Source organism: Monodelphis domestica, chromosome 5 (assembly GCF_027887165.1).
Source record: "Monodelphis domestica isolate mMonDom1 chromosome 5, mMonDom1.pri, whole genome shotgun sequence".
NCBI classification, from domain to species: Eukaryota; Metazoa; Chordata; class Mammalia; order Didelphimorphia; family Didelphidae; genus Monodelphis; species Monodelphis domestica.
Genome location: NC_077231.1, coordinates 219,049,443 through 219,077,037, shown reverse-complemented (window position 1 = coordinate 219,077,037; position 27,595 = coordinate 219,049,443). Strand labels below are relative to the sequence as shown.

General features: G+C 35.5%; 2 protein-coding genes across 2 annotated transcripts in view; both read right to left on the bottom strand.

Annotated features, from left to right (window-relative positions):
* The window catches only part of LOC100618787 (olfactory receptor-like protein OLF3), an 81,343-nt gene extending 64,799 nt beyond the window's left edge, over positions 1-16,544 (bottom strand). Inside the window, exons 1-2 of the mRNA XM_056799832.1 lie at positions 16,498-16,544; positions 15,188-15,259 (exon numbers count right to left, since the gene is read on the bottom strand). The gene's annotated coding sequence lies outside the window, so the exon portion shown is untranslated. The remainder of the gene's footprint in view (positions 1-15,187; positions 15,260-16,497) is intronic.
* Positions 14,258-16,636, bottom strand: LOC100618665 (olfactory receptor-like protein OLF3). The gene is made up of 2 exons (XM_003342042.4): positions 16,498-16,636; positions 14,258-15,259 (listed from the first exon to the last, which is right to left on the bottom strand). The coding sequence occupies exon 2, from the start codon at positions 15,240-15,242 to the stop codon at positions 14,286-14,288; it is 957 nt and encodes a 318-aa protein (XP_003342090.1). The 5' UTR covers positions 15,243-15,259; positions 16,498-16,636; the 3' UTR covers positions 14,258-14,285.
* Positions 16,637-27,595: the final 10,959 nt, after the last annotated feature.

Genomic DNA, 27,595 nt, shown 5'->3' with positions numbered 1-27,595 from the left:
TAGAATGTTATGTTCACAAATAACCATAATGCCAAATAGAACGTAATAGATAGGTAAAGAAGCTTAAGCAAATATGTTATGAGAAACTTCAATGAATGAGGTGCAAAAGACTTTCCTGGGAGTTCTTCTGGTGAAACTCCCTTATTTTACAATAAGGAAATAGGCTCAAGATAGTAACTGTCCAAGTTACTATCACATACAAGTAATAAGTAAGGGTCAGAGTTTAACTGAAGGTCCTCTGATCAGAGATTCAGTGCTATTTTTTTCTATATCATAATGTCATTCCTACCTGTATAGGCTTAATTTTCTCCAGATTCACCCCAAATCAAATGATTGTATTCTATTCCTATCCCTTTCTGCCATCATACATCAGATTTTCTACATGAACTTGAAGGTATGTGAAACAGAGTTGGTCCCAGTTAAATAGAATAGGGCTCCAATGACAGATTTATAGTAAAAACTGTATAGCATGTTAGACATTTAGCCTCAAAGATATATCCTCATCTGTATAACCCCTTACCTTCCATCTTACAATCAATACTGTGTATTGGTTCCAAGGCTGGTAAGGGCTAGGCAATGGGGTTAAGTGACTTGCGCAAGGTCACATAGCTAGACCGTGTCTGAGGCCAGATTTGAACCCAGGACCTCTCATTTCTGGGCCTGGTTCTCAATACACTGAACCACCCAGCTACCTCCAATATGTTTTGAATGTTAAGCATAATGGTCTCAATTCTGATAGGTTTCTAGGTCTATTAGCTCTCTCCAAACCTTCCTTGGGCTTAATAGAATAATTGTATTTTAAAACTAAGAGATCGTCAGTGTCATTTAGAATTGTAGGATCCTATAATATTAGATCTAGTGGGAGTATACAGTTCTTGTCTAAACCACTTCTTTGGAAGATGGTGAAGCAGGGGTTCAGAGTAAAGTAGTTTTCCTAAAGATCACAAAAAATAATAAACAGTAGAACCGAGATTCAAATTCAAGTGCCCTGACTCCAAACCCAATGCTTTATCTATAGGTGTCTGATAGGAAAATTTCAAGCAGCCTTAAATACAGATAGAGTAAACAGCTAGTTGCCTAGAAGGTTTGAAATGAAGGGCCAACAAAGCCCATCACTGCAAAGACTCTCCCCATATCCCATCATTGGTACTGATTAATCTCTGTGGGTTAAATATTATCCTCTCCTTGTAGTACTCTTTAAAATTCTCTCAAGGAGCTCCTGGAAGAATAATAACAATAATATTAATCATTCACATGTTTCTGGCCCTTGAAGGTATACAATGAACCCAGATTAAGATAGCTCAAGTATAATCATTCCTTTCTATAGAGGAGAAAATTGAGATGGAAAAGAAAAATTGATTTAACCTGATCACAAAAGGAGTATGTCTGAAGTGGAATTCCAAGCCATTTTTCCTGATCCCAAGGGCAGCTCTTTATATAAATGATGTGATCAGATTCATTTTCTCATCAGTGATGAGAGTAAACATGAGAACACCTAGATAGTATGAGATGGGGGCACTGAAAATGAGAAAAAGACATATTTTGGGGGTTAGGAGAGATGGAAAACCAGAATCAAATGTCTCCATCAGAATTTTATTAGAGCTGGTCCAGAAAGTAAGCAGACTTTAATTAGAAGTAACATCCCAAATGAGCTTCCCCACATAATTGAAGAAACAAGAATTAAAACACATATCAGTACTTAATTAATCTTCTCTGTGGCCCTAAAGAGGATATATTCTCTTATGTTCCAAAACTGTTATTTTTTTTACTACCCCACTCTTTCTTAATAAAGATATTCCTCCTTTTCATAAAAATTTCTCAATTCTCAAGGCCCTGATCTCAGCTAACAACCACAGATGAAACTGATTCAGTTAAAGATAAAAATTATTGCTTTTTCTCCCTGTGATATTTGCATTTCAGATAGACTGTTTGAACTGGTCTATACTTTAATCCAAAAGACTGAAGAAATCAGTGACAGAACAGAGGGGGAAGATATTTGGCCAGAGGACCCTTAAGAGATTATTTAATAGAAACAAAATTCAAGCTTAAAAGTTGCAGAGAAGGTACCTATCAGCATTGGTAAAGAATGTTTCCCTACCTGGGAGTTCCCTTTACCAGCCAATCAAAGAACTCGTGTCTATCTCTATGTGAAAACACTAAGCTAGAATTTACTGGGTCAGGGTTTGTCTCCATATTGGCAAAAGGGGCATTGACCATAGGTAGAAGTTGTTGTTGTTGAGTAAGAAACTGGGGTCATTTATGTCAAGGGGTTTGTAAACCTTAAAGTCCTTTAGAAATGTCAACTATTGCCATTAAGAGGATTCATTGTATAATACATAGAGATCTAGTTTCCAAATAAAATGATGTGTGTTCAAGTCTTACCTCTGACACATACTGGTTGTGTGACCCTTATCTTCTCAGTGTCCCCCAAGTAACCATTTGAAAAATTATCATCAAGTCACTACATTCTAACAAATAATTCCAATTCTTTGGATAATTAGGAGCCTTTGGAATTCTGACATCAAGTAACAATAAGGGGGATTTTTACTTTTTTCATATTTTTTCATTAATATAGGGAGCTTCTTCTCCCAGTGAAGACTAGCACTAACTGTAATTTTCACTGCTAATTCACAAATTTCCATTATAAACACAACATATTCAATTTACTTTTTACTGGAGAGAAAGCGTTTAAAATTTGACACTTGAATAATATCTACTTTTGTAGGAATCAATATAGTTCCCTAAAACTCTGGTCCAGTGAGAACACTCTATGTCAAAGACCTTCTCAAGTCACTTCTCCTTTTTATCACATACCCTAGCATTCTGTGAAAACTTCAACAAACTGTTCCCTGCTTGCTCCCTTTTCCATGAAGTTGAATGAGAACACTGATTTGGAAGGTCAGAAGAGGAATATCAAAATCCTCATTATGAAATTTCAAGATTCCTTTCTTTTTATTTCTCTCTGTAGCTTTGAACAACAGTATAATTTTTGAGCAAGAAAACTGAATACTTGAGGGTAATTAGCCTTTACTTCAACTGGAATTCCAACTAAAGAAATCCAAGTGGAAATTTTAAAACATAGGAAACAATTGGATTACAAACTTGTATCCCTTAAAAAAATCCACCTTAGCTAAATTAAGGGGAAAAGGTGCAGTAATTTTCCAGAAAAATTACCCATGAATTATTCACATAGTTGTCTGCAACTGGGCTTTGAAGACCTAACCACTTATTAAATTTCTCTATGTCACCTTTAATACTAAATTCATCTGTTTTAAAATACCCTTGAATCTTAAGTCTATTTGGCCATCTTTAATGGAATCCCTAATTCCCCAAAATGGGACTAATAAAAGTGAGTGACATTTATTAAAATAAAAATAAAAGTAATAGGTTGACATTACTAATGAAATTCATTCCCATTCCTTGAAACCTGGAGGAAAACAGACCTGAATATAGATGTAGAGCATATAAAGTTCAGTTCAATAGTTTGAAGATACAGTTTTCTTATTTTGGTCCCCATACAGATTTGGCTGCTAAGAGAAATGCCCACCTTCTGGTAGAGAGATTCCTTTGGCTCATAAAAGAGGAAAAATCTGATTGAAGTGGTTACTTAACTTATCTCTAATGGGCAGGAGCATTTGCTTCACCAAGGCACTTGGGAGCAGGGAACTCCAGAGATCTTGAGTTGGTGATGTTTCCAAGGTCTGAGCTTGACATCCTGAGAGAGCAATTAATGATTCTCTCCTTAAGGTCTTGTTATATTTTTTTCTGTATTTTCACTCATCTGACTTCTCAAATAGAGTTAAGGATCATTTTTAAGCATATTGACTTTCTAAATTATTTTCTTCAACTGGGCGACTGATCAAAGTTTCTATTCCATGAGAGTTTATTCTGGTTTGGTTTCATCTGGGGTAATGTGAGTTCCTTCATCCTCAGTCTAACTCTAATATCTAAAGCTTGGACATTCTCCTATAGTATCAGTCTCTGAGCACAATATCCTTCCACAATGCACTTTCTCTGGAATCCCTCCTGATCCTTTTTTTCACTGTGTAATAGGAATGTAGAGTATCGAAAGGAACATCATGATGAGAATTAGGAGACTTAGGTTCTATTTATTCCCAGCTCACCCTATAACTTAGGTGCCACTGAGCAAGCCACTTAACCTGTACCTCACAGTTTCTATCTGAAAATGTGGGATAAGATGCTACTTATATACTATTCATGGTTATCATGAGACTAGAATGAGAGTAAAGATTTTAAAACACTTTGAAAAGCTGCTTTAGAAGGGGTATATATCAATACAAGACAACTCTAAGAAATTCATGATGAAAAAGGTTATCTACCACCATGCAAGAAAAAAAGTCTGAATGTAAACTGAAGCATGCCAGTTTCACTTTATTTCATCCATGATTTTTTCTCTAATGTAAGTGATAGGTATCTTCTTTCACAACATTACAAACATGGAAATATGTATTGCATGATAACACACGTATAACTGATATCATATCACCTGCCATTTTGAGGAGGGAGGAAGGGAGGAATGTGGATTATGAAATGCCAGAACATTATTGTTAAAAATTCTATGTACGAATAGTATAGAATAGAAAGGGGTAAATTTTTTAAAAGAAAGAAATGGTAACTACAAACCAAGCATAGTAGCCCACATTTATCATCTCTGCTCCTTGTGGGGGCTGAAGCTGGTGAACTACTTGTTCTGAGGAGTTTTGAAACACAGTAAGGCTAAAGTTATCAGGTGCACCAAGTCTGGCATCAATCTCATGAGCTCCATGAGATCATGGGAACGGGGCTTGAACCAGTGACATTAGAGAGTCCCCTGAAGCCTCCAGAGTTCTTCTGTATCCTTGAGGGGAATATGTAGTCATTCCAGCTGTGGAATCATGAGGACAGAGTAAGAATAAATTGCCTGGTTCTGAGAGAGTGGGCCAATGCATATTTTCTATAATGATAAAAGTAATTATTTTAATCTAATAATCAGTAGGATGATTCATATTTGGGGCTTAACTCTAAATCAGTAATGGAAGCCTCATTACAATTTTAGAAATGACAAAAAAATTTGGAAGTGGCATATGTAAGAGTTTGTGACTTACGAGAAGCTTCCGGGTTAGAGGGGACAGAATGGGATTAACCTGACCTGCACATGATATTTGGAGAGAAATGATATCAACCTAGAAATTATAGTTTTCATGGCTTTGAATTCTTCGGGAAATAGCTTTCTGCTTCCATATGTATTCCCTATTTAATCAACTGAGAACTAAATTTTGGGTTCACATCCACCCTGAACACACACCAACAGTGTGATGATGGACAATTATACAATCTCTGAGAGCCTCAGTTTCCTCATTATTTAAATGTACTTAATAATACTTGTTTAATATTTGAACAGGTTCAGATGGATTGCCCTGGAAGTGAGGAAAGGAGTTTAAACCCTTCCTTGCTAAAGTTCCTTGGGTTTTTTATTCCCTTAATAACTTAAGACAGATATGTGACTTGCACTGGACTGGGAAAACTGTAAAGTATTCAGTACGGACTGATCTTTGAGTAATTCAAGAGTGATGGTGCTATGTCATCAAACCAAAGAGAAAGCAACAAAGATGGCAACAATAGCCCCCAAAATAAAGGTTGAATTCTAATAGACTCTAATAAATATCTTTCTTCAAAATCTGCGAGATTCACTGAATTTTTGTCTAACAAAGGAAGAATATAGTAGAACATCACTCCCTAGTTCTTGGGGCTCCATTAATGAAGTCCAAAACTAAATTAATTTCCTTAATTACAGTATTTTTCTGCTAACATATTAAACTCCATAAAATTCCCAAATCTCTTCTTAGCAAAATGCTACCTAACCATACTGACCATCTTTTACTTGTTAATTTGATTTCTTTTAAGCTTAAGATAATAATATGGAAATGGGTTTTGAATAATAATATATGTATAACCCAGTGGAATTGTTCATTGGCTCTGGGATGGGGTGGGAGGAGTGGAGGGAAAGAATTTGAATCATATAACCATGGGAAAATATTCTTAATAAACTTATTTAAATAAATAAAATAAATGCAAAACATTACTTTTTAAAATTAAAATCATCTTATTCAACCTGGTCCACTATTCTAATCTTCAATTTGACTATTATGCAATGTGTTAATTATCTCTCCCAATTTTGTTGCATCTTCAAATTTGATAAGCATAGTATTTGATTTTAAAAATGTCAAACAGAGCAGAGCCAAGCACAGATGCTGAAACACTTTACTGGATAATCCTTATCAAGTTTACATTGAAAGAGTAATGATTATTCTTTGAATCTAGACATTCAAAAGTTATGAATCTCACCATAATCTCATTTATCCCACATCTCTCTAGTTTATTCATAAGAATAGCATTATGCATTTATCAAATTCTTTGCTAAAATCTAGATAAACAATATTCATGACATTCTCCCAAATGATTAGTTTAGTGACCCTATTGAAAAAATAAATAAGGCTATTTAGGCCTGTCCAATTCTTTATCACCACTTTTTTCTTATGCTAAATAATTCTTTCATAATTTTTTGGAGGTAATGCACCCAAATTTTACTTTTATCAGTATAAGGAATTCCTGGTGATGAAATTCCTTCTTTCCATTCAGATTAGCAACTATTCTTCAATTTATAATTTCAGAGAATTACTTGGGGTTCTGGGATGTTAAGTGACATGTCTAGGGTCACACAGACACTGGCTGTAAGCAGTTGTTCTCATTATGAGGTTGGCCTTCTATCCACCATGTAACACTAACTCTCTGTTTTACAATATATATGTCAATATTATTCTAGAAGTTGAAGTAAAGCTTATAGTTGATACCTTTCCAGACTCCAAATTATAATATTTGGTCTCTTTAATATTCTTATTCTTCACTGTACATCAAAGACAACTTAGGATGAGAGAGTGATGACTTCAGCTAGTTTTTTTTTATATTCAATCAGATGGTTTAATTCTGCTTGTGTGTGACCCAGGACAAGCCACTTTATGTCTCTGGATCTTTAGTTTTCTGACTTGCAAAATGAGGGTACTGAACTAGATGACATCTAATTTCCCTTTGAACTCTGCATCCTTGATCCTGTGAATCTATTAATCTAATCAATAATATAGCATGCCAACTATGTTTAGGGCATTGGGTTCAGTACTAGTGGCACAAATGACTTTACTTTCCATTGAAGTAGCATAAAGCTTGTATATAAATAAATGCAAAGTACATTCAAAGTCAGTTGAAAGTAATTTCAGGGTTTGGGGAAAGAATGAACAGTCTGAGAGATAATAAGTAATAGACTTTGGGCTAAGAGGAACCCTGGAAGCCATCATATCCAAACCTTTCATTTTACAGATAAGGAAACTAAGGTCATAGAGATAAATAACTTGGCAAAACTCACATAATAGCAAGTCTCAGAGGCAGGATCTGAACCTTGGACTTCTGACTTCACTTGTACTAATATTTAAAGAGAGGTATGCATTCTAAAAGGTGGTAGGTAGTAAGGAAGGATGACACTCTTTACATTCAGATCAGTCCAAGCCAAAGCAAGAGGACATGGAATTTTATGTATGAGAAATGGACTCAAGTGACTTGAATCCCTTTCCTGATTTAGCACAATACCTTCAACATAATAAATGCTTTATAAATGCATATTGACTTACTCACTCACTGAACTCATCAGTGGCAACTAGATTCTCATTTTCCATTTTTTCACTTAATCTAGATATCAGTTTCTATTAACTATATGCCATTTGTCTTTTCTAGGACAAAGACAATATTTATTTGCAGATTAAACTAAAGCAAAATAGGCATTTAATAGCTTTGTTTGCTGTATATTCTCAGTAATCAACATGAAAAACAGTCTAATCTCAACTTTGATCTTATTCTCTTCCCATCCCTCCATAGCTAAATAAAACTTTTTGGTTATCCTTAGCTGTCCTTATGACCTCCAGATTATTTATTTTATCATTTCAAGGACTATTCTGACAGAACTGAGCCACAATTTTGTATTCAGACCACTACTTGACCTTGCTTCTGTTTTTTGTGTGTATCTTGATTAAAAACCTAAGCAAGTCGGTGAGTTCACTGTGCATATACAGCAATAACATTAAACCACTCCCTTTTCCACAGCTCACTGATTTTTTTTCTATTTATATCTTCAGCATTTCATTTTTTTTTAAGTTCCTATTGTTTTTGAGATGAATTCCTTGTAAAATTTGGTTCATGTTATCTCGGCTATCCTTTCTCTGAACTCTAAAAAATCTGTTCTCAGATTTACAGCACATGTTGTAGCCTATTCCCAATTTTCCTTTCTTGCAAGCATTAAGATGGAATGATTCCTGCACCTCCCACTTCTCCATCCCAACAAGAATCTATTGTTTCCATACTAGCAAGTAGATATTCCTTGTTAGGAAGAATCAGATCCAGAATAGAATTTTCCTGGTAATAGTTAATCCATCTTTTGAAAGAAAACATTATCATGAAAAAAGATCAAGAAATTAATAACTTCTCTGTTTTTAGAAGAGTAAGTGTTCCAGGATGTACTCAAGAAGTTGAAGGTCCTGATGACTGCAATATCTTGGCTCTGTTTCAGCCTTTTTGATCTGTTACCTAAATTGTTTATTCATCTCATCTTTTTCTGCATGGGGCTTTATTGAGAACATGACTTTTGTCTCTGCCTTCATGGATCTTTATTACATGCTATGTATGCTTCACCCTCCTCCTTCCTTCCCACCCCACCACACAGTCAGTCTGGGTGGTTCCTGAGTGTGTGTAGCCTTGATAAATTTACTCTCCCAACCATTTAAGACACCAGCTGGTCAGGTCTCTCAGAGTGTCTCTGGGAACTGGTCTTCCTCCAAATCTCAGGGTTGCCCTCTTTGGGGTTCTTGTAGTGTTAATGGCTCAAGGCCCCATTATGTGTTTCCCCAATATTAATCCCTAGTTAAATTTAGTGGTTTCTTCCTTAGATCATCAATTGACCCAGTTATTGGAAGCCCAGTATTATCTTACTAATTGAATTTCCTATTCTGAAGCCTCTGGTTGCTTGATATTCTGACCTTTCAAAGTTCAATGGATTGTAAATTAATTCTATCTCATGTCCAATGTACCTTAAACTAAAAGCATCAATGGACACTACAGCTATCATGTGCCACTTGGCGACACCTTAGGTAAGGAAATAAAGGATCAAATTATTCTTGTTCTGTCTCCTGTGAGGAAGTCAAAACTGTAAGCTTCAGAATCTGGAGAGAACAAGAATAATTCGGCCAGTTAAATCCTTTGTATGCATATCTAATTTTATCTCAGTAATCAAAAGTCTTCCCAGTCTTCCCTTTATCACATAAAAAAACAGGTAATAATTACAAAAAAACCTACGTGGCCCTGAAATAGAGAATTGTGTTCCTATTTTCCATGACATCTTGATCTTTCAGAAGGAGGTTTGCCAACTATTCCCATGGGAGATTCTAGCAGGTAGAGAATATGTTTCTAAAGAATGGGTCTCATTGGCCAGTCTCCCAGTAAATATATTTTCAGGGTGTGCAATTGCTACCTTCCATACATAGGACCCAATTCTAAGTTATACCCATAAATTCAAATTTGCCTCCTTGTCTCAATCCTAATTCATTTTGCTTATTGCTTATATTTTGTACCTTTGTCCATTAACATCTTTTGTGGGTAACTTTTTTTCCCTTTACCCGTGTTTTATGAGATTGCTGAAACCTATCTCACAAAATAAGGGATCACTGATACATGAATTTCTATCTGCAGCTAAAAGGCTAAATGATAAGATAAGTCTAGAATTGGATACATTTATGGTTTCACATACACTGAAATCAGTAGTATAACTGCTACTTTGGGAGATAAACCTCTCCAAGAGAAGAAATATTTGTATTAATTATACTGCACTATAATTCTTTTGATCACTTCATAAGAATAATATTACTTAGAGAAATATTTCTTGTCATTTATTTTTCTATGTTGGTAAATTGAGTGTCTTTTACTTTGAATTTGTGTATCTTCTATTTGGTGTAGTGAAAGAAAACATATTGAAGGAGCTCAAGTGCTACAATTTTGTTTTTTGGGTTTTTTGGTGGAGAGCTTCATTTATTTTTTTAATTTAAATTAATTTTAGTCACTTTAGAACATTATTCCTTGGTTACAAGAATCATATTATTTCCCTCACTCCCCTCTCCCTACCCTTCCTGTAGCTGACATGCAATTTCACTGGGTATTACAAGTGTCCTTGATCAAAATCTATTACCATGTTGCTGGTGTTTGCATTAGGATGTTCATTTAGGGTCTATATCCCCAATCATATCCCCCTCAACCCATGTATTCAAGCAGTTATTTTTCTTCAGTGTTTCTATTCCCACAGTTTTTCCTCTGAATGTGGATAGTGGTTTTTTCTCATAGATTCTTCCAAGTTGTTTGGATCATTGCATTGCCACTAATGGAGAAATCCATTACATTCAATTGTACCACAGTGTATCAGTCTCTGTGTACAATGTTCTGGTTCTGCTCCTCTCACTCTGCATCACTTCCTGGAGGTTGTTCCAGTTCACATGGAATTCCTCCAGTTTATTATTCCTTTTAGCACAATAGTATTCCATTACCAACATGTACCACAATTTGTTCAGCCATTCCCCAATTGAAGGGCATCCCCTCATTTTCCAATTTTTTGCCCCCACAAAAAGCACAGCTATGAATATTCTTGTAAAAGTCTTTTTTCCTTATTAACAAGAGCTACAATTTTGAAGGGATGCTTACCTCATTATTTTGAATATTGGAGTTTAGAGGAATGCATAGGTGAGGAAGGTCTTCTGTGAGACATTGTAGATACCCATCCATGATCTCTACTTTCAGAAGCCCAAGCATTGCAATGATTTTTCTGATTTCTTCCATTTATTTTTGGGGTGTTTATTTCCTTTCTGTTATTGAATGGCAGGGATTTTTGGTGTGACTTTTATAGTCTAGATTAATTGTTCTATTAGAACTATTATACAGTTATTTCATGTTTCAAGATGCTAATTATGTTTTGTTATTTATCAGTATTTTTGAATTGTGACATTACTATAATTATTAAACTGAACAGTACCATAGCTCTTCAATTACTAGAAAGCTGACATAGAATCATGGAATTGAATCTTCATTACAGATAGTTAATTTAAGGAATGCCCAAAAGCTATAATGATCATGTTGTAAAGTGTAGTTCCTAAGTAATGTTATAGATACTCCAGAAGAATTAAAATTGAAAGGTAGAGCATAAAGGAATGTACAGGAAAATATCAGCAACTCCATCATGTAAATTGTCTGAAAAAGTGATGTATTCCAGAGTAACCAAACTTATTATTAGACCCTCTATCACTGACTAAGAGAAGATGAAAATGTAGATACTTAATGGCAAAACAACAGAGTACTGGAGGTAATATAAGGGGTCTGATGACCAAAGCAACACCTTTCTGAGGTGTTCATGACTCAGAAGCAATATCATCCCTAGTAGTTCCTGATTCAGGCAAAATCCAAAATCAAAGAAGCTCATGATATGGGATTAACATTATCCTCACAAAAACCTAAGAACTCTAATATATGAGGGAGGCCCATTATGGAACTCCATGGCCCTTGTTAGGATGTCATTCTTACCTAAACAAGGACTGACAATTTGTTTCCTGGTTAATAATGCAATGGCAACAGAGAACTGAAGTATAAAAATAGCATAATTCTTCAGGGCATCTCACTTAAATTTGTATGCTTCCTACAGCTATACAGTGTTTGATTACATGAGGAAATTAAATGAGTAATTTGTTGGGTTACCCAAAAAAAGAATGCTTCATTTATCAACATCTTTTAAAAGAAGGGAAAGAAAGTCACTAACTTTATACTATACAAATGTACAAAACTATTTTTGGAGTTAATAGTCAAAGAATCAGTCAATGTTGAGTAGATGAATGAGTAGCCATGGGTTGTTGTATGGCAATATTATATGGGAATACCTGATGACTGAACAGCAAACATAGTCTCTAGTTTTTGAAGAGTTGATAAATTTGGTGAAAAGATTCAATGTAATGATAGCAGAAAGAGGAGAACCAGCAATCCAACAAAATAAATTGTAATAGTTTCCAAAAATGTCTTCTCAGATGCCATGAGGACCATATAGCATACTCATGGATATAATAGACACTAAAAAGAACTTCACATAATAATTTAAATAAGTGTTTGAGCGATAGGAAGGAGAGATGAGAAAAGGAAAGAAGGGGGAGAAGGAGGAGAAGACAAAGGCAGAGAGAGAGAGAGAAGGAGGGAGGGAGAGAGAGGGGGGAAAGGGAGAGAGAGAGAGAGAGAGAGAGAGAGAGAGAGAGAGAGAGAGAGAGAGAGAGAGAGAGAGAGAGGGAAGGAAGGGGGGAAGGGAGAGAGGGAGATTGAGAGACTGAGAGACAGATTGAGCTTCTGAGTATATCAGGGGGAAAGAGTAGTTCAAAAGAGATAGGACTTTTCTAGTTAGCTCAGTGGATTCAGATGATTGGGGGCATGAATCTAAAAAGAACTGAAATAGTCTGGAACTATGACGTTTTCAGAGCAGTGGCCAGGGCAACTACAAGCAGCAGATGAGCCAAAAAAGCCACCGGAACTAAAGATTTATTGCCCTATATATCTGAAATACTCTTTCTCCTGATTTGTGTTTCTTAGAAATCGTAGCTTCCTTCAACACTTAGTTCAAATTCTGCCTTATTCGGTAGACCAGTTCCAGTCTTCTCAGATGCTATTGATTCCCCTCTACTGTATATCTGTTTTATATGTATCTATGTCAGAACATTTATTTATATACATTTTATCTGTACCATTTGAATGTAAGCTCCTAGAAGGCAGGGAATGTTTTGTTTTGGTTTTCCTTTGTATACTTGGCACTTAGCACAATGCCTGACATATAGTAAGATCTTAAAAATTGCTTGCTTGCTTGATTATTAAGATGCAGCTGGTTTATGTTATCCCTATATGTGAGTCTATACATGTGTTCCCTATTCACACATGATTGCTATCTTTGTGCCCTTAAAGTGTGTTCCCTAAGGGCAGCTAAGCAGCAGTGGATAGAGTACCAGGCCTGGACTAGAAAGGACCAGGGTTCAAGTGTAGCCTCCGACACTTCCTAGCTGTTTGATCATGGGTGAGTGACTTGAAAGGGTTTTTTAAAAGTGTGTTCTCTAGTCATGCATATTCTCTGTAACTTCCTCCTCCCATTAGTGATGTACTAACTGATTAGCCTTGTTTTGAAAGGGGGGGTTATTATAACATTTTATTATTCTTTTCAATTAAGTATATCTTGTTGTGAAAAAAATATGTCCTTTAGCCTAATGTTAAAAAGTAAATAAATTAGTAAGAGGTTATGAGCAATCGTTTTCAGTGGATGTTGACCAGAAGTGCCAGGAACCTCCAGGAACTGTGGGGCTAGTATGTGAGGTGAGCATGGTTGCTCCCTATTCCCAGTGACTAAATCTATAATTTCAGATCAATTTTTGATTCTCACACTTCATCTTCTACTAAACTAACAACCAAATTCTTGCTTGTTTTGGTACATAAACACAAGCATTATGATCACAGTGTAAAGAGTCCTGCATAATTTGAATAATAGAGAATCCATTCCAAGGCATTTCAGCATACTGACTCAGCTTCAATATGCAATAGTAAGGCTTATATGCTACTTATTATTCTTAGTGATTGTTCCAACACTAAAATGCAGTTTGTTTCTTTATGCAATTGTTCAATTTAAGATATGTATGAGCATTATTAGATAATGTATAAAATGAAGTTCAAGGAGATAAATGTGCCTGAAGTAATATTATAAGATTTCTTCCAGATGGTAGAGAATATGGAAAATAAGAATAAAGCAGACCAAAGGGGAAGATAGGTAGCACAGTGGATAAAGCACCCATCCTGAAGCACCATCCTGAAGGTCCTGGATTCAAATATGGCCTCAGAAACTTCCTAGCTATGTGACCCTGGGCAAATCACTTAACCCTGATTGTCTAGCACATAGAATTGAAACTTAAAAAAAGATAGAGTTTTTTTTTTTTAAGAGAACAAAGCAGACCTAAATTCTCTCTGTGTAAGCATGACCAGTATGATCATTGTTGCTCTCTTTCTCATGTCCTTATCCTCACTTCCTATTTAAAAGCATCCAGTTAGAGTTTTCCTATATCTTAAAAAAAAAAAAGATAGTGATATGAGTAGTGCTTTAGCACATTTGAGTCTGGATCCAGTTGTCTGTGTGTGACTCATGAGAATGCCAGCTTTAACTTTAATTCAGAGAACTGTCCTAGCAGCTTCTGCCAGGACCCTTTTACCTCCTTATTTCTCAAACTGTAAATCATAGGATTCAACATGGGTGTTAAAAGGGCATAGAACAGTGTGATCATCTTCTCCTGAAGGATATTGGGACTTGAGTGAGGCTGAATGTAAATGAATATGGCCATTCCATAGCACAAAGCTACCACTGTCAGGTGAGAGGCACAGGTATGAAATGCTTTCTTCCTTCCCTCTGTGGACTGGATCTTCAGAATGATGGTAATGATCTGGATATAGGACAGCAGTACAAGGCAGAATGGGGTCATGAGCAGGATTATGCTGGAGATGGTGATTGCAAGTTCATTGGAGGAAGTATCCACACAGGCAAGCCTCACCAAGGCTAAAATTTCACATGCTATATGGTCAATGACATTGTTTGTGCACATGGGCAACTGGAAGGTAAAAACTGTATGCACGAGAGAGTTGAGAGACCCACCAACCCAGGAGGCAGCCATCAGCCGAGCACAAAGCCCTCCATGCATGATGGCTGAGTAGCGCAGGGGATCACACACTGCCACGTAGCGGTCATAAGACATTACTGCCAGCAAAACAAATTCAATCCCACCCATGGCTAGGGAGATAAATAACTGGACTGCACAGCTCACGTATGGAATTGATTTCTGCTCTTGCAAGAAGTGTGTCAATAGCTGAGGTACAATACTGGTAGCATAAGAGACATCAACAAGAGAGAGGTTGGTAAGGAAAAAGTACATAGGGGTGTGAAGGCGGGTGTCTAGCCTTATCAAGAGGATTATAAGAAAGTTCCCCAACACAGTCAAAAGGTACATGGACAGAAATAGGACAAAGAGCAAGACCTGAGTGTCCCACTCACTAGACAGTCCCAGGAGAATGAATTCATTCATCCACGTCTCGTTATTTGTTTCCATTTAACTGTGAGAGTAATCTGCATGAAGAGACAAAAATAACAAGAACCATTCAGTTAGGAGGGGAAAGGTTTTTTTTAAAAAAAGTATATTTTCCCATTTGAATTATTATGTACTATGTAATTAGGATTTGTTCCCCTTAACTCTAAATCCCAGCTTCCCATGTTCCCTCTCACCTTACATGGTAACATAGGGAGGATATAAGTTTTGTGTAGCTCTGCCTTTCGCTCTTTTCCCCTGATTGTGGTTTGTGGAGGTCAGGTGAGGTGAGAGGCAGGAGAGTTTTACTCAGGTTTTACTTCTATTTCTTTTTTCTTCTACTTCAAGTGATTATTAATAAACTTTATACAATATAATACTTGGAATTATTGGATATTGATTTAAATCTTCCAGGACTTTGAAGTATCTCTGTCACTTTGAACAGGGTGCTACTGAGACTAAATTAAATGAGCCACCCATGAGGTAATGAATCTCCTGGTTTGGGAAATATTCAAGTGGAACCAGATTTCTACAGCCCAAGAGATTGAACATTGAATAGGGATATAATTAAATGACTTCTATAACCCCTTCCAGCTCCAAGATTCTATGACCACAAATTTGGTACCACTGTGGGCTAACTCTATGTAGATTACTTACTACATTGCCATAAACTGGCCTCCTAAATAGGGCTTGCTTATCTCCCCATGTATGCTCAATCCCATCACTTTTCTTCTGTGAAATTTATCCATCAGTCATCCTCTTGCTAGTAACTTCAATGGAAACCTCTTTACTGCCTTTATCCCTTTCAATCTACAAAAAATACTTAAGTTTCCACTATGGAAAAATAGTCCACCATATCTTCAAACCATCGTGTTACTTCTAGAAATGGCAGCCTACAATCATTACGTATGCTTTCTCATCTTGCATAGTGGGCAATTTAGCTTCCATCCAAAGTGCTCCATTATAACATCCCCTCCCTCCAAGCTAACTAATGGCAGATATAGTGTAGTCAAAGAACAATGGATATGAAGATAATGCAATTAAATTCAAGAAGCTGACTTTGAATCCCAATTCCATGACTCTCTACTTGACCTTGAGCAAATTACTTAACTTTGCTGGACTTTGATTTTCTCATTTGTAAAATGATGAGACTGGAATCAATGATCTCGAATTAATCTTCCCGTACAATATGGGACAGATGGTTCCTAAGAGTTCAGTTCAACTCTGAGACTCTGATTCTGTGATTCTATTAAGCCAATTAGCTTTATTCAGTCCTTACCCCTCAGCAATCTTTGCCACAGTAAACCACCATGTCCTTGCTATTTCTTCTCCTGTGATTTTCTTATCATCTTGCATTCATACTTCCCCTATCTTTCAGACTACTTGTCTTCTCCATTCTTAAGCTCCTAACTATTCCTCCATAACTTTAAATGTATGTGTTCCCCAAAGTTCTATACAAGGCTCTAGTCTCTTCTCTCCATATGCTTTCTCCTTTATGATCTCACTCATTCTCATAAATTCTATTGTCAGTTCTGGCTTGAATGCTCTTAAATTTTTATCTTCAATTTTAACTTCTTCCCAGTGCTCCTGTCTTACATTTCCAATATCTCCTTGAAATTTCTGCTGAGATGACTCATTGACAATTCTTACTCAATATGACCAAAATTATATTTAATTTTTATTTTACTCAAAATATGACCCAACATCTAACCTCTCTATTTCTGATAATTATATCTCCTTATCAGTCACTTAGACTAATTACTTAAGAATTATCATTCAGTATTCCTCATCCCCTCTGACAAAGACATCATTCTGTCCGTTCTACCTATTAAAGATTATGAATTTCCTCTTTTTTTTTCATTGCTATGGAAACCACCTTCATTTTTAGTTATTTTGTTAGGCTCCCAACTGATCAGCTGCCTCTAGTCCCTTCCTCATCCAAACCATTCTTTGTATCTCTGCCTAAACAGTTTTACTCATTATTTTGCTAAAAAAAATAATTTCCTTTTGACTTTCAAATAAGTTAATGATACTGGCATTCAGAGTCCCAATCTGACTTAAATCTACATTTCTAGCCCTCTTCTACTACTCCCCCATATCCTATCTCCTCCTTTTTCTGTATCTTTGTTCACTATTCCACATTCCTAAGATTTACAACTATTCCATCTCCATTTGTTGAAATCTTTCCCTTCCTTCAAGGTCTAGTCACAATGCCATCTTTTCATTAAAGACACCTCTGAATCCCTTTCCTAAAAGTGATCTCCCCCTACAATTTCTCATAACACTTTGTTGGAGCATCTAATTTTCCCTAGTATCATAATTACATATGTACATGTCTTCTTTCCCATTTGACTCATAATACATGAGAGCTAGGACCATGTCACAGCTATCTTTATATCCTGAGTGCTTAACCTGAGACCCTGGATATAGTGAATGTTTAATAAATATTTGCCAAATCTAGTTTTTTGGATCTTTCTCATTTTTTGATGATAATAAAATCTAACATTTACATAATACTTTAATGTTTACAAATGGTTTCACATAGAACTCATTTTCCTGAGTTCAAATTCGGTCTCAAAAATGTATTAGCTATGTGACCTTGGGAAAGTCACTTAACCCTATTTGCCTCAGTTCTTTATCTATAAAATAATCTTAGAGAAGGAAATGGCAAATTACTCCCGTATCCTTGCCAGAAAAATTCAAAATGGTGTCACAGAGTCAGACATGATTGAAATGATTGAATAACAGCATTTAATCCCCAGCACAATCCTCTGAAATAGATACTATTATTATCATCCCCATTTTATAGATACGGAAACTGTGGCTGAGATGTTATGTAATTTGGCAAAGAAGTTTTACAGCTAATAATTATCTGAGGCAGAATTAGAACTCCAAATCTATTGGCTTTAAGTATGTACACTCTCTCTCTCTCCATATATATATATATATATATATATATATATATATATAGTCTTTCTATAACCCTACTTATCTGGCTTGGGATGTGAATTCTCCTGCAGATTTGAAGGACAGGAAACACCCTTAAATATATGTGTATATTCCACACATTCAAGCAGAGGTTAAGATAATACTATAACTCAGGAAATTACAGCCCTAATCTCACTTTATCCTGACTTTTTCCACACATTGTCGTTATCTTCCCCATTCCCTTGGCTAAAGTATGCTGAACTACCCTCCTGAAGGAAATAACTACTCTTACAGGTGACTTACATATCAAAGTGATAAAAAGGGCTTTCACTGTCTTAAGACATTAAGCACTTGTGGGGCCACTCCTTCCTTAAGCAAACTACAGAGTAGTGCCTAAAAATGTCTATCGGAATTATGGGAAGATCTCTCTCTGTCCAGCCCTGCAGGCTGGCTCCTAATTGTCTCTGGGGATGTTTTATGTCTATGAGTTCCATGATGGCAGAAACTGTCTGATATAAATTGTATGTCTCTCTCAGAGCTGAAAATAGTGCTCTGTACACAGAAGGGTTTACTCATACTTTTAGAGCTGAAAAGGACCTTAGAAGCCATCAAGACCAACCTCTTAATAATGTTTATACAAGTGCTTACTAAGTGCCAGGCACAGTGCTAACTGCTTTACAATTATTTTCCTAATCCAGAAGAGGAACTGAGACCAATAAGGGTAAAGTGACTTGTCCAGGGTCACAAAGGTATATTGAAGATGGTATTGGAACACACCTCTCCCTGAATCCAAGTCCAGTACTCTGTCTATGCTGCTTAATAAATGCTTGTTTAAATTAGAGTGGAATTGAATGGAATCATTTATGTCAGTGGGGAGGGACTCCATAAACTATGGGTTAGGTAAATGAACTTGTAAGTAGTTAATATGGATTTGGTTTATCTTCTTAAAGTGTTGGAAGGAATTAAAAATCTCCTGAGGAAAATCTATAGAAGTTGGTGATGGGGAATTGGAAACCCTCACTTCGGAGATTTTATCATTGAAAGGATAGCTTATAGAGAAAGAATATGAACTTAGAGTGAAATGTTTTGTTATATTCAAGGTAATACCAAAGGTTTTCTTCATAGGAAAACTTCCATTTAGGAAACACACTCCTTCTCACCTGAGGATCATAGAGGTGAAGCAACTTGCCCAGGGTCGGAAGGCTAATAAGCATCAGAAATGGTATTCCAACCTCAGGTTTCCCTAATCTAAGCCTCGTCTTGATTAGTGCAAATAATAAGTACCATGAAATGGTCACATGTATTCGAATTTACACTATTCAGAGTTATAATTATATAAAATATGGTGACCTGGTCCAGTCCAGCAGAAATATGCAATACCAACTAGAACAGCATGACTGCTTCACTGGATTTGCTATTTATACTAATCAGGTTCTACCTGGATTTTTAGTTTTTACTCTTCTTTTCAACAGAAACTCAGTCCACTATGTTAGCTACCACTAAATATTGTGCTTAAAAATCCCACAATAAAGACATGAGGATAGAGACAGCACAATTATTAACTGTTAAAAGGACAGAGTAATTTAAAAAAAAAAAACATGGAAAGACCTACATGAAGTTATGAAGACTGAAATGGGCAGAACCAACAGAATATTATGTACAGCAATTAAAATATTGGAAGAATGACTTGTGTGTCTGCATCTAGAGAAAGAATTGATAAAAAGAAAAAAGCAAGACATAGTTTTATGTATACCTTATATTTTTGTTAAATGATACCTTCCCTGATGGTGAGAGGGGAAAGGAGGGAGACAATTGCCTTGGTATTTTAACATAACAAATAAATAAATGTATTTAAACCTAAAAATGAAGGAGGTAAAGACAGTCTGAAAGATAGTCACTAAGAGGACAAGCTGGAAATTATATACTAGTATTCAAAAGCTACAGCTTGAATGAAATAAATAAAACATGACTTTTATTTCCAGCTTTGTTCTTAGTGTTTGACTCAAATCTATAATACTTCATTTCCATGCCGGCATGAAACAAAGGTTGGTTGTAGGGGTGGTTTTTAAACCTATTTGTACAAATGATCCCTTATTATAGATTGTAGAGTTAGAAGGAATCCAGTCTAATCTCCTAATTTTTCAAATGGATAAACCGAAACACAGACTCACCGAAAAACGACTCACCTATATTTGCATGTGTTGAAAGGGACAAATAAATGATTCAAACCCAAGTGTTCTGCTCACAATTCCTGTGGTCTTTCCACTACATCTCCAGACCAGTTTGTTTGACTTTCTTTCATTGCTGACTAAACTAAAATAAAGTGAGTAAACAAAGAGGAGGAAGAAATAAATCCAGTTTATTTTTCCTTGATCCCATTCCACAATAGCAGTTGAAGCCTGGACATTTAGTTAAAAGACAGGGGATGAATTAAGCTTCATCCCAGCATCCTTCTAATTCCTACTTGCATCCTTTTAGGGCAAGCTGCTTCCTTTTTCTGAGTTTCAGTATCCTCATATAGCAAATGAGAAGAATGGATTGTTGTTGCTGTTCATCTATTTCAGTCATGTCTGATTCTTCTATGAGTATATTTGGGATTTTCTTGGCAAAAATAGAGGAGGAAACTGAGACAAATCGGGCTAAGTGACTTACCCATGGTGACACAGTTAGTAAGTGAATGAGGCCTAATTTGAATTCAGAAAGATGAGTCTTGATTTCAAAACTGGTATTCTATTCACTGTGCCACCAAGCTGTATGATGTATGGACTAGATAATGGCTACTTATGCCTGTGACCACAAATTTAGCTATTTTCAAGAGCAGAATTCAAAACCAAGTCTTCCTGTCTTCAAGTCCAGCACTCTTCATCATACCACATTCCCTCTCCAGAGGAGATGATCTTTAGGACCCATTCCACATCCCAATCTTATAATCCTAATGATGATGCCAGCTGAAGTTCAATGGAATCTCCCAGTCTTTGACTCACTATTGGACTAAATAAAAAACAAAACTGTTCATCAGGATACAATATATTCCTAGAAATGCATGTCTACTTACTCATATGCCATTTATATAGAGTCTAAAGTTTATGTACTTAATATAGATATTTTGTATTCTTTTTTTCTGGACTGGAAAGTCATACCATTTTCATAGTCTTTGCTCAACGGATACAATTTAGTGGAGATGTGTATTACACTGAGAAGGGGAGACTGTCATATGTCAAAGACCCTTTTATCCCACTATTCCTTTCTATATCACACCATAATATTCATTGGACCCTCAAATTGTTTTCTCTCTTTTTTCCATACAAAGCTGAATGAGGAAGCTAAACTGGGAAGGCAAAATGAGAATATAACCAAAGCATTTTCACTGCTCTGTCTCCTTATTAAGTTTCAACCAGTAATTTTTCCCATCTCCTATTTCTTTCTATGCTATGAAAAATGCATCCAAATAACTTTTTAAGCAGGACAACTGAATATTTGAAGTTAATCATTCTTCTCTCTGCTCAACTGGATCGCAAATCTAAAGAATCCAGGAGGAGGTTTAAAAATCATAGAAATAACTGGACTTTGAAGTTGTAAAGAGGGGAGAGGAGAGAATAAGGGGAAATATGCCTTAAACGAAATAAAATCAGAACTGAGACAATTATCCAGGCATATTTTCCATTAGCTATTAATAAAATTGCCTTTATCTAGACACTGGATGCTAAAATATTTTCTAAGCTTCTTTGTATCACCTTAATTCATCTATTTTAACAGTCCTTCTGATCTTATATTTATCCCTCTTTATCAGAATTCCCACCTTTCCAGAATAAGAACAGAAGGGGGAGCTTTTATATATTTTTTAAAATAACAAGATAATACTGTGGGTGAAATTCATTCCCAATATTTGACAAACTGAGGAAGATGGATCTGAATGAAAATGAAAAGCATCAGGCACTTGATTCAGTAGTCTGAAGATAAAGTTCTCTCATATCTCAAAGTCTCTTACAGATATGCACTTGCATGCATGCACACACACACACACACACACACACACACACACATATCCATCATAAACTACCAAAAGAAATGCCCACCTTCAGACACAGAAAGATTCTTCTGACTCAAAAGGAGAGAAAATTTGGCTGAAGTGGATAATTAACTCCTCTGTAATGGGCAGGAGCATTTGCATCAGTCAATCTTTGGGGAATAGAGATTTCCAGAGGCACTTAGGTTCATGATGTTTCCAAGATCTGCGTTTGACATCCTAAGAGGGCAATTAATGTTCCCTCTTCAGGATCTTGTTATCTTTGCCTTGTCTGATTTCAGTCATCTGACTTCCCACACTAGACTCATTTTCTTGAAGAGGACACTTCATCAACTATGATCTTCTTGTTTTAGTATCCTCTTTTTTTTAATCTTCTTCCTCCTCTCCTTAGATATCAAAGGCTTGGACATTTTCCTACAGTGGAAGCCCCTCAGGCATACAGAATCCTTAAATTCTACATCTCTGAAATTCCTCCCTGATTCCTTCCCTTGTAGGGTGGCAACCATCTAGGTGAGTATACAGAGACCAGAGATGAGAGTCATGAAACCTAGTTTCTATAGTCCCAGTTCACACTTCTTTAGTGCCTTTGAGTAAGTGACAGCCATTCCTCTCCTTATTTTCTCTACTGAAAAAAAAGAGGGCAGCTATCTCAGTGCATAAAGAGCCAAGTCTAGAGATAAGAGTTTCAAATCTGGCCTCAGACACTTCCTAGCTATGTGGGAAAGTCACTTAACCCAATTGTCTAACCCTTACCACCCTTCTGACCTGGTACCATACTTAGTATTGATTCTAAGGTAAGAGTTTTTTAATGTTAAGTAACATAAATTCTCATGGCTATTTTTAGAACAATATGAAAAACATTTTAAAGAATCTTGACAAAGAATGCATAAAATGCAATATATTATTACCAATATCAGCTAATGAATTCAATATATATTCTTAACTTTGGGGTTTATCCATTGAACCACTTTTGAAAAAAACTGGTATAGGCTAACTCTATACAAGAATTAGATTTAGAATTTATGAGGCTCCAAGAAGCAAGTGTCCTAGAGTCCCCAGCTTCTTCACTGCAGAATGTATGGTTTCTTTACATAAGCAATAGTCATAGGAAGGATCTTCTCAGTAATTTATGCTTCATTTCTGGTCCAAGGACCCAAAAGAAACAAACACTTCCATACCTTTTTTCTCATATACTGCCTACTCCCTTCCCATTTTCTCACTCTGATCTCACTAACTTTTTGGTCATCCTTTCTTGACAGAACTGAACAGTATTAGTGTCAGGTTAGTGGGGGAGCTTTTTGATCATGCTATTCATCAAGCAACATCATCAATCTTGAACATCAACACCATCACCCATCAATCAAAGCCTTCTGATATACATTACAAACTTACTATTTAGAAATATCCAGAATTTTGGCATCAGATGATAATAATGATAATGAGGCTTGGAGTACTTACATAAGTTTCCCATAAAGACCAAAAGGCCCCAAACAACTGTTTACAAACTTGAAGGTAAATGAAGCTTTCCAAGTCAATCTCTAAACCAATTACTATTGCTACCATACTTTGCTTCCTAAAGCTAGTTCAGAGCAGTAGATTACTTTGTGAATTATTCACATGATAATTTCACAATTGTATCACTTCCAGCACAGCTCTTTTCAAAGTAAATTAGATATAATCCCACTGCTTTCTCCATCTGTATTCTCTATAGTTCCATTTCTAACTCATCTATAAGTATATTCCAAGGCAATAAAAGGATTATAAAAATGGTTTAAAAAGACAAAAAGATGCCCATTACAAACCATAATAAAATAAAAAATGTTAATTAATAAAATATGAGTAAAAAAGTTAAATTTTAATTAGATACTATGTAATACAGTAGATCAAAGATATATAAATACAACATAAATGGATACATAATTACATAAATACAATGGATCAAAGATACTTAGAATTAATAAGTAATTCTGTCAAAAAGAATGATAATAAAACTCTGGGACCCAAGAGTTGGTTGGGGGGAATTTATATCTTTGAAAATTTGTATTATCAGAATAGCATATGAAATGAACAGTAATCTTAGCATATAAGACTAGACAGTACAAAAGTCTAGAAATAAACTAATTGCAAACAAGCACAAAAATTTGAAAACATGAGAAAAATAAAAAGAATATGAAACTAAAATACACAATTATATTCCAATAAAATAAAAAAATTTGAGAAAAATATTCACCAAAATATAACATACTATCAAATTAAGGAACAAAATAATAAAAAATAAGGAATGCATAAATGAACTATTGAAAATAAATATCCTTAGCCAGATGGATTTTCAAATTATTTTTCCCTAGTATAATATCGTTACAGAAATGTTTCCTTAAAATAGAAAATGATGGCCTTCTATTAAGCTCATTTTTGTAAGACAAATATGATCCCAATAAACACAACAAAGAGACACAGAGAAATAGGGAGAAGTATGTGTCAATTTCATTAATGACTACTGATCAATTAAAGTAAAATTCTATAGCAATAAATCTAGATAATAATTCACTTTGACTAATTTGAATCCACACCAGGTACGTAAGGATGGTTTAACATTAGGAAAACAATTATTATACTTAATCACATAAGCACCAAATAGATCACATGATGATTTTAATAGATGAATAAGATGCCATAGACAAAAAGTAATGGAATATTCAGTGCTCATGACTAGGCAGTTCCAACATTATAAAAATGACAATACTACTAAATTTACTTATACTTTTAATTTTACAACAAGGAAACTATTAAATAGTTATTTTGTAGGACCTGATAAAATAATAAAATTCATTTGAAAAAAATATTTAGAATACCAAAGAAAATTATGGAAAGAATTAGGAATGAAGGGGGGAAAGTACTTACAGACTTAAAACTATATTATAAAGTAGCTATCATCAAAACCATCGGGTATTGGCTTAAAAATAGAAGTATATCATTGGAACAGACTAGACAGGGAAGAATCAGAAACAATGAAATTCAATAGTGTTACAAGGGAATCACTTTAAAAGACTGATATATATTAATTTAAGGTCGCCAAGGAATCAGCTATGTAATTCCTAAATGAAAAACTCAAGTCAGCCGTCAGCCTTTTTTGGAGTTTAATTACAATAGGAGTAAGAAAGGAATTAGAGATATATATATAGAGAGAAGGGAATAGGGCTTAAATACCCCTTCTGTTTAGGCTGGGCCAAAAGGCCCAAGCCCTTAGATAGCTGGGGCAAAGAAAAAAGATCAGTCCCTATTACTCACGTGTCCAAAATGGAGAAACAGTCTCAGAGGCCCCCACCTTCAGCTTCCTTCAGAGCAAGCCTTCCTCCGAGCCCAGGAACCACACCGACCAAAAAAAAACCTCAACCCCCTCCAGTCTCCAGACCCTCCTATCTTTAAGGAAACCATCCAAGTTGCCTCCCCTCAGTCCTCACATCTACCAATCACTCTTCATCAATTTCCCTGTCAATGGAGGCTCTCGCTTAACCCAGGACCGCCCAGAGGTTTCTGGCTTTTTCACATGTCTGTTGAAGGTTATATTTTCAAATGATTAAATCTATACTCCTTTGTTACAGCCCTTTCTAAATCCTGTTAACTTGAGTATGGTAGAGATTGGAATAATTAAATTTTGATCTAGGCTGCAGCCCTTACTCAATCCTATTAGGACTGAATAGGGTGGAGATTTATTCCAAGTATCTCCATTGTATCAATTCTAAAATCAATCAAGACTCAAAGAAATTCCTGTTCTATGCTCAAGCATAGGTCAAAGTCCTTTCCATTGTTCAGCAAAGGGTTTCTGTCCTAAAGTAATCTTAAGAAGGGAAGAGAAGGAACCTCCCATGCCAATGGAGTTCCTATTCCAATAGACTATCAGTAAGAAATTTTCCAAGTATGAAATATCCCAATGGTGAATTTTCCAACATTTATAAGTCTAAGGAAATTTGAGGTTTACAATAGCCTAGTGCTTGATAAACCAAAAAATACAAATTACTTGGGAAAGAAATCTTTATTTGATTAAAACAGCTAGAAAAACTTGAAAGTAACTGGGCAGAAATTAAATACAGATCAATACCTTATACCATATTCCATAATTCTGAATAAAACAGATACTTTATCTTAGTATTAAAGATCATAGTTTAAAAGGAAAGAAGCAAATCATATATATCTCAGCTATAGGTAGAAGATGATTACAAAGCAAAGAAAAAATGATAACTTTGATTTCATAAAACTGAAGAGCTTCTAAAGAGAAAAAAAATGCCTAGAATAAGAAAAGAAACAGTCAAATAGGAAAAAAATATCTTCATATCAGAGTTCTCAGTTGTTTAGAAAGTTTCCATAGACATCAAAATGTTCATATCAGAATTTTGTGTGTGGCAAAGAATTAGAAACATAGTTAAACATCTGTTTACTGTTGAATGGCTAAACCAATTGTGGTATTCTCTCAAACATTTATCTTTTCCTTTTGTCACATTAGTCAATCTGATAGGTAGTGTCTCAAAATAGTTTGAATTTTTATTTCTTTAATCTAGAGTGATTTAAAACATTTTTCATGTGACTACAGATATCCTTGATTTCTTGATCTGAAAATTACTTGTTCATATCCTTTGATCATTTATCAATTGGAGAATTATTTCTATTCTTATAAATTTTACTTAGTCCTCTCTCTCTCTCTCTCTCTGTCTCTCTCTCTCTCTCTCTCTCTCTATATATATATATATATATATATATATATATGTAAGAAATAATACCTTTATCAAAGATACTTCCTATAATCCCCATATCCCCTGCATGTACACACGCACACGCGCACACACACACACACACACACACACACACACACACACACACCAGCTTTCTATTTCCCTTCTAAGCTTTATTGCATTTATTTTGCTTGGACAAAATCTTCTAAATTTAAAAAAAATCAAAATTATGCATTTTATAGGCCAGAATGTTCTCTATCTCTTGTTTGGTCATAATTTCTTCTCTTGTCCATAGATTTGACAGGAAAACTATTCTATGCTCCCTTAATTTGCTTATGGAAGAATTCCCTATGTCTAAATCATTTACTCATTTTGACCATATCTTAGTATATGATGTGAGAGGTAAGTCTACATCCCATCTCTGTCATACCTTTTTTCCAATTTCCTCATCAGTTTTTGTCAAATAGGGATTTCTTGTCCCCCAAACTTGGATCTTTGGATTTATCAAACCCTACATTACTATGTGTAGCATACCAGGCATGTTGGCATCTGGGAAATATGATTTATGTATTGATATTTTATTACCAGACACATGGTCAGACCTCTTGATGGTCATTGTATAGAAAGGGATAGGCTGAAGCACTAGCAAAGGACGGGAAAATTCATGGGCTGGGCCTTGAGGGCCACGCTTGGCT